This window comes from Mizuhopecten yessoensis, unplaced genomic scaffold (genome assembly GCF_002113885.1).
Source record: "Mizuhopecten yessoensis strain PY_sf001 unplaced genomic scaffold, ASM211388v2 scaffold3079, whole genome shotgun sequence".
Taxonomy (NCBI): domain Eukaryota; kingdom Metazoa; phylum Mollusca; class Bivalvia; order Pectinida; family Pectinidae; genus Mizuhopecten; species Mizuhopecten yessoensis.
The window spans coordinates 263,662-272,417 of NW_018404865.1; the positions used below are offsets into that span (position 1 = coordinate 263,662).

Here is an 8,756-nt window from a genome sequence, read left to right on the forward strand (position 1 = left end):
ACAGTATACTTTAGTTTTCTGAGTAGATTCAATTTAGCAGATGCCTTTTTAACAATGTATTCAATATGGCATTGCCACCCACCATCACATGAGAAAAACACACCCAAGTGAGTATGTGCATTCACGTCGTGTAATAGATTATCATTCATTGTCAAAGGAGGATGGACTGGTTTGTTTGCTCTTTTAATAACAATCAAATTTTCTGTTTTTAAAGGGTTGAAATTAACGAGCATTTTTTTGTACTAATTAAAAAGATTTCCCCAAGTCCCTATTTAAGACATCAGCACTATCTGTGGGTACATCAACTGTAGCATATAAAGATGTATTGTCGGCAAATAACTTAATAGTTGATTGAATATTGTCGGCTGTATCATTAATAAAAACTGGAAATAGTAGTGGTCCTAGCATAGAGCCTTGTGGGAGTTGTTGCCAAGACGAATACTTAGTATTGATGACAACACACTCCTTACCATCCGAAAGATAGTTTGAAAACCATGACAACAATTTACCAGTAATTCAAAAACTGCGTAGTTTGGTTAACGTCGCAAAAGACCAATCTTATTTCTTTTCCGTCGTCTATTTCATTATCTTTGTCTTTGGATGAACCCGGACCGACTAGAAGATAACAGTCGATGACAAAGGAAGAAATTATAGATATGTTTGTATACGCATCTTTCCATTACCTTACCAAGTCTAGATAAAAGAGATATAGGTCGATAGTTTCTACTCCTTGGCTTATCATCTTTTTTGTATATAGGAGAAACATTTTTATTTTTTTCCATTCATTTGGAATTATTGATTTCGATGATGAGAGATTGAATATAGTTTGGAGCGAAAAGCACAAAATATCAACAGCTTCCTTTAATAAGCGAGGATCAACCAAACCAGGACCAATAGCCTTTGAACAATTTAGACAGCGAATGTTATCCACAATTTCTTCCAGTGTGATTAAAATACCAAATTTATCTCACTTTTAATTTTCATAAAAGAAAACAGAAAACAATTTGTCACTTTGTATAATGAGGCCGACATGTCGACAGAAGGATTTAATCGGGACAAATGATGCATAGAGTTTGTAATCAGTGTTTTGATTGGTCAAATAAGCAAAAGTGTTATAATTTACTAGTGAAAAATATCACTTTCATATAGAATGAATGTTTTGCAATATTTCACAATAATATATTAAAAATGTAATAAAATGCATAAAGGTCTTGCACCAGGCAGATATATGTATAAGATAAACAATGTTGTCTACTATCACCACGCTTTGTCGCCTGTTTATGTATAAGAAATGAGGTCCTTTTTAATATCAGGAATATATCCTCCCGTATACTGGAAGTAACGAGGAAAGTCTGTATACGTATCGTTACAACCTCTTACAGCCAATCGTTTACTCCTAATGCTTGATACACTATCAATAACGGAAACACATCAAGGAATGACGTCATTGAGTCGTTACGAAATGGAACATTCATTCCAACACATCTAGCTCTTTAATTACAGAAAGAAACGTCACTTATTTGGTAGGATTCGGTACACCTCGAAAGCAATGGTTTCTTTACAGGAAGTGACGACAAACTCGCGCTTGCTCGGATGAGCAATCACTGCCCACGGGTGTCTGATTTTGTCTAGTTTCTTCACCAACACTCGCCCTCTTGTTGCATCGGGCGCCATCTCGTGGATGTTTCCTGACTGATATCCACATACAAACACGTGACCATGTTCGTCAAGACAAATACCGACCGGATCGCGGAGGTGTGGGTGTGTATACCGGGTTACCTCACGTCCATCAAGTGTTCGACCAACGACNTGTGTGTACCGGGTGACCTCACGTCCATCAAGTGTTCGACCAACGACAGAGTTGTTGTCCCTGTGGAAGTACATGTGGCGCTGACTACACGCCGCAATACATGTAGTTCCGGTGGTCGTTATCAGAACACTGTTTACTTCCTGTCCATCCGCTTCCAACACTTTGATAGTGTCTGAAGTCACAACTAGCAACTTTTCATCCAATAAAGCTACACCGCACGTCAAAGTAGGACACTCTGTTTTCCCAATTACATCAAGATGCCCGGATGCAAGGGAGCATCGGAGGATCTCCTTGTTATAGACAGAAACGTACAATTCGTTACCCTTGTTACCTCTGGCGACATCTGTGGGGCATCCGTTGATAGCATATTGCTTTATGTAATTATAGTTCTCGTCAAACATTAGGAGTCTTTTGTTGTTACAGTCGGCCATTATTAATTTATTTTCATCTACAAATGTACCGCCAGTCAGCAGGATTACCTGCCTGCCGACCAGATCTTTGGACAGTACAGATTTCAGCAGATGCGGTTTCACTGTTTTCATTTCTGGTTTTGGTTCGACATTCCTTGTTAACGAACCTATCATGTCAGACGAAGACATGGAATCGGAGAATGACGATAGAGTTTGCGTTTTATGCATAGATTCAAGCGTTGTCCCAACCGCTGCAAGCGCATGTTTGGTTGTGTCTGACAACGTTGATGTCACTTGGACAGAGCCTACAGCTGTCAGAGTATTCATGATTTCATCGACAGCGTCATCCATTTGGATTTCTAGCCTGTACAAGTTGTCGCTCTGTAGTATTCTATGCTTTAGACGCTGATAATGTCTCGTGAGTTGCACGTTCGCCTGTTCTCGTGCTATGAAAGCCTGTCGGGGTGGCACGTGCCCACTTAATGTGGCCATAAGAAGTCGCGTATTCCTCACATTGGTGTAAAACTGTTCTGTGTTCTGTTTATGGCTTAATAGATGCTCTTGATTCTTATTGTGTGCTAGTATCACGTCGTCGAGAAGTTTCGATTGAAGTTCATCTATTTTCTTTCTGATTGAGTCTAGCTTAGATTTTATTGATGCAGTGACGCTCTCTTTATCTAATTCTATTGTTGCAAGTGATGCGTCATTTGTGTGTACCAACATTTTGGATTCAGTATCAAGCTTGACCCAGATGTCGTCACACGTCGCAATAGGCTTCCTTGATACATCCTCTATACTCCGCATGTGCCTACACTCCCGGTGTGATACTGCCAGACATAGGATACAGCACAGAGAGTGATGATCAAGACAGTAGACCTCTAATGTTTTATTTGTATGCTGAGTACAGCCTTCGTGAACAGGGAGAGCCAATGGTTGCGGTCCACCAGTCTTGCTGATGTCACTGACTTCGACAACTTTATGGTCACTCGTTTTTTTGTTGCGTCTGTGTGCAATTCTACATGGTGAACAAAGGGCTTCAACACAATGACGGCACCAGTACGTCGCCCTAGTATCCTCACCGTCTCTCCGACACCCCTCACACGCTATACCGTTATCCCCACCGCTCACTCCTGGGGACGGCGGGTGTGGCACGCCAAGGGGAAGGAAAGATGACCACGTGTTCACTGGAGACCTAGGACTATTATGGGGTGTGGGGGTTTCGCAAACTGGACAAGGAAACGTCGTATCTGTTGCAGTGGACTCTGATTTTGTGAAGGAGTCCAGACATCGCCGACAAAACGAATGCAGACATGGCAGTTCTCTTGGACTTTCACAGGGTTTGAAACAAAGGAGACACAGGAAATATCTATCGTCTGACTTCTCTACGGTCTCGTCCATACTCTGTCGAGTTCAGGTTAATTGTAGAATCTGGAGAAAATGAAAAATATATTAATGTATATATATTATATATGAAAATGTAAGAAGTATGACAAATATAGATTATCATACGGTGTTTTCAGGGTTTGTCGCTCGAAGAATTTTCTCATTGTTTGCAGATAACATCTTGAGTTCACCTACAGTGACCTCTCGAATTTGTACACGTGCTCCCGATGAGAACATTGTTCTCACGACAAACCCTGAAAACACAGTGTGGTCAACTGTTTCTCACATATATACCACTATCTTATATGATTCAAAGATCAATTTCGAAAATTCACCTACATGGGGGAATCAGTAAAATCTAAGAATATGTTCCGAAACCTCACGTGTATCGGCGAATGGGTATGATTCGGGGACCTCTTAAACCTGTTTACGTGTATCGGCGAATGGGTATGATTCGGGGACCTCTTAAAAATGTTTACGTGTATCGGCGAATGGGTATGATTCGGGGACCTCTTAAAAATGTTTACGTGTATCAGCGAATGGGTATGATTCGGGGACCTCTTAAACATGTTTACGTGTATCGGCGAATACGTATGATTCGGGGAACTTTATAGAAAGTTCACGTATATCGGCGAATGAGTAGGATCCGATGATCTTTTCCGAAAATTCACGTGTATGGATTAGATGCGAATGGGTATGATCCGAGACCTTTTTCAATAATCCACCAGTACGTCCAGTGTATCAGTGAGTACTACACGTGTATCGGCGTAATAATATGATCAGATAATCAGTACTACGTGTTTGTCAGCACCTTCTCTGTAACTTCCTGATTAAGCTTGAAAACAGTTTATACATATTGAATCAGCTATTCACTGGGTAACACGATGCATCGTTAGCGTAACACATATCAACGTGAATGTAACCTAGGTCACGTGGAACATCATCAGCATTTAAAGAGAAAACACCTTACCGATACATTACACTATGCATGTTAATTCGAGAATACACGACTCTATATTATTGTTAGCAAAAAAGGAAAGATTTGAAGATGGAGGAAAGGTGAGACAAGGGGATGGGGCAGGGACAGAAGGGTTGCAGGGGACCGGGGTGCAGGGTGGCTGGGAGACACGGGACCAGGGGGCATGGAGCAGAGGGCATGGGCGGGTGAGGAAGGGGGCATGGAGAGGGTTAGTATAATGTCGAAATGAAGTTTGTGTCGTACTTTTATTGGGGAAGGTGGAGGAAAAGGGCTAAGTCAATATATGTATAACTGAAAAAAGATATGATTATTATAGCTAGTACAATATATCTGTAATAGGACGATTCAGGCCGAGGACAAGTCAAACATATTTTCTTCATAATGTACATCAGCTCGTCGATTCGACAGATTAAGGCTGTATGGTGTATTATTGTACTACGTCTCCTTCCTGAAGAGTTCCAAACTGTCAACATTACTACTTATTAAGGACGTATGCTACATTACTGTAACACGTTGCATGCGTGTCCTAGAAGAAGAGTTCAAAACTAAAAAAAATCTTCATATTTTTTTAATTGCTATAATAATATAATAATGACACGTTTGCTATCTACACAAGAGTGCTTGCTATTCCTACGCTCTGGGTCCGGTCGTTAGGACATTACTGGTATTAAGAGCCGTTAATACATGTACGTACATATCGTAAAAATACAAACACAATTTTGAGAAATACCTTAAAATTTGCTTGTTTCCCTGTCTGTAGTTAACCAGGTTTGATTTCCAAAAATTGGATTTTAGTAATGAATTTCAATATTTATTAACATAAATACAGATTAATACATGCCTTTTTCCATATCACAACCAGTATCAACCCGAGATTGCAATATCAGCCCAAGGGCCGAACGCCCGAGGGCTGATATTGGTCGAAGGTTGATACTGGGTGTGATATGGAAAAAGGCATGTTTTATTCTGTTTATTACATACTTACTAATAAAAGCTACTATCTTATGACCTATTTTTCTTTTGAAATATTGAAAAACGAACATTTCCGAAAAGGGGGTTTTGCGGGCTGATACGGGTTTTGGGGTGTGATACGGTGGGGGCTGATACGGGTTTTGGCGTGTGATCCGGCGGGGGCTGATACGGGGTTTGGGGTGTGATACGGCGAGGGCTGATATGGGTTAGAGCAATTGTGTCGTATCGCATATACAAAAAACCCGTATTTATTAGTAAGTATATATTATACTTACTAATAAAAACGGGTTTTTTGTATATGCGATACGACACAATTGCTCTAACCCATATCAGCCCTCGCCGTATCACACCCCAAACCCCGTATCAGCCCCCGCTGTATCACACCCCAAAACCCCGTATTACACCCCTTTTTGAAAAAAAATCGTTTTTCAATACATGTATTTCAAAAGAAAAATAGATCATAAGATAGTAGCTTTTATAAGTAAGCATGTGATAAACAGAATAAAACACGCCTTTTTCCATATCACACCCAGTATCAACCCGAGACTGCAATATCAGCCCGAGGGCCGAGGGTGCGAGGGCTGATATTGCAGTCTCGGGTTAATACTTGGTGTGATATGGAAAAGGGCATGTATTATTCTCTATGCATTGATCGTATATCGTGATATGTAAATATTCTATATTGCAACATGTATATATATCTTATAACAAATAGTTCGATCATATTATTTCAGAAACTTTGTATTTATTTTGAAAAGGTGCATAGTAAATCGTAATAATGATGTATGTGACCTGTCTTGGTGATCTGTCACTCTACAGTGAACTGACTAATCAGACAGAAGCTTTCAAAATGTCGGTCATTTGGCCCCGCCCATAATCACGCTTGCTCGATCGATTAGTTTATCAATGTCCTGTTATCAAGCACTACGTCTATTTTGGATTTAGATTGGCCAGATTCTTACAAATTCCTGTCAGTATACGTGAGAAGACCAGCGTATTGACATCTAAACAGGGTCCGTATCCAAGCACAACACTCGTTACAAACAAATCGTGTTAGAGTATACGGTATCGTGAATTCGAAAATTGGTTTAATTTTATACGCAAACTATAAATATATATTCACACGACTTTATGGTGACGGGTGCTTAAAAATGTCCGCACCTTAAGTGTCGCTGTTCCCTTTATGAATAATTGCATAAAGCGATCGAAATTATTACACAAGAGAACACGAGACGTTCGTAACAGTTATTTGTAGAGGTAGTATACATTTTATAACTACAGTCGATCGAGAGATTTAAGAACAAAACGATAATTGCTGTTGATTACATCGAGTTGAGGAGGTGTCAGGTGTCATATTTGGCTTTAATGAATCAATGTGTCACATGCACGATATAATTTGTTGGTGTGTTTTCATTTACAGAATCAACTATGCGTACGCTCCATTACAGTGATTTGTGTTAGACTTGCGCACTTTCATTTCCGCATTGTAAACTACGAGATCAGAGACAGCGGGATAGTTCGGTTTGAAATGTAACACTTCAGAAGTAAAACTTGACGGACTTACAAATACAAATGCAGACCTGGAAAGACTTTGCCAAGATCTATACTAGCCAAAAACAACATTTAATCACTAGGCCCGTCCATATTTAATAACGAATTCACAAAATGGTCCAACCGTTGTGATCACGTTTAAAAACGAAAGTACGTTTTTCTGAAATAAATTACTCTATTTTTGTAAGCGTGTTTATTGTAAAATTACATAGCTGTATTTGTTATATTGATTACGTATATCATTTATCGATTGATTAAAACCATTAACTATTAATAAAACCAACAACTGCTAGTGCTATGTCCCAACAGCAAATTTCATACCAAATCTATGAACCTGCATAACTCGAATACTCGGATAACTCGAAGTATTCCCACGACCCCGTCGACTTCAAGATAACGAGGTTCGACTGTATATAAATAGGTAATGAACAGGGTGAATGGTCGCTCCGCCTCTCGATAGCAGGCGAGGCCACCCGAAGGTACCCTATATAATCGTCCATCAGTTTAGGAAGTAAAGACAACCAGGAAGTTCCGAATAGACCACCATATGCTACGCAATACAAGTTACATACATGTATGAGAAGTATATAGACGTACGTACCTTGAAACATAGGACTTAGATAATGTATTATATTATATAGTCTGTGCGTTAGCCGTGAGTACTTACCGACATGTCACACACACGAGTCTTAATGCCGACATCAACCGTACGATTTATCGCCATCCATACCTACATCCGGGTTCCAGTGATCACCTGACCCGAAACTTTAAAGGGGGAGATGCACTTGTCGTGTTGTTTACCGTGACAGATACAGGACATACGATACACATATACAGGTAAATACATGCACACCTGGTGACAGTTTGTGATGCAAACTGTTGTCCAGTTCGTATGGGATTACTGAAATTAGATAACATCAACCTGTTGTCAGAATAATTTGAAAGGATGAGATGTCATTACTTAAGCTATAATCAACATACTTGTGTGTAGTTTAATTGAGAATTTAACGCAGGCACAAAAATGTGAGGAAAATAATTAAAAATTTGAGTACTCCCAAAGTTAATTGCATTGTAGAATAACTTTTACAGATGCATTCTTGTACATTTTTATTTGTTTCTTTCATTTCTATACATTGTATATAAGAGGGGGAGGTGTATGGGAGTGGGAAGTGTATATAAGAGGGGGGAGGTAGGTGTAGGGGAGTGGGAAGTGAATATGAGAGGGTGTAGGTGTAGTGGAGTTGGAAGTGTATACAAGAGGAGGGAGGTGTAGGGGAGTGGGAAGTATATATGAGAGGGGGTAGTTGTAGGGGAGTGGGAAGTGAATATGAGAGGGGGTGGTGTAGGGGTGTGGGAAGTGTATAGGGGAGGGGGAGGTGTAGGGGAGTGGGAAGTGTATATGAAAGGGGGGAGGTGTAGGGGAGTGGGAAGTGTATATGAAAGGGGGAGTTGTAAGGGAGTGGGCAGTGAATATGAGAGGGGGAGGTGTAGGGGAGTGGGAAGTGTATATGAAAGGGGGAGTTGTAAGGGAGTGGGCAGTGTATATGAGAGGGGGAGGTGTAGGGGAGTGGGATGTGTATATGAGAGGGGGAAGTGTAGGGGAGTGGGATGTGTATATGAGAGGGGGAAGTGTAGGGGAGTGGGATGTGTA

The 8,756-nt window shown here is 40.4% G+C and overlaps 1 protein-coding gene across 1 annotated transcript; it reads right to left on the minus strand.

The window, feature by feature from the left end:
* Positions 1-224: 224 nt before the first annotated feature.
* On the minus strand, positions 225-7,881 carry LOC110446950 (RING finger protein 207-like). The gene is made up of 3 exons (XM_021492297.1): positions 7,773-7,881; positions 1,816-3,648; positions 225-1,767 (listed from the first exon to the last, which is right to left on the minus strand). The coding sequence occupies exons 2-3, from the start codon at positions 3,616-3,618 to the stop codon at positions 1,513-1,515; spliced, it is 2,058 nt and encodes a 685-aa protein (XP_021347972.1). The 5' UTR covers positions 3,619-3,648; positions 7,773-7,881; the 3' UTR covers positions 225-1,512.
* Positions 7,882-8,756: the final 875 nt, after the last annotated feature.

Bases quoted from the DNA above. Each gene is read 5' to 3' on its own strand.
- LOC110446950 (XM_021492297.1), bottom strand. From the start codon at position 3,618: ATGGACGAGACCGTAGAGAAGTCAGACGATAGATATTTCCTGTGTCTC.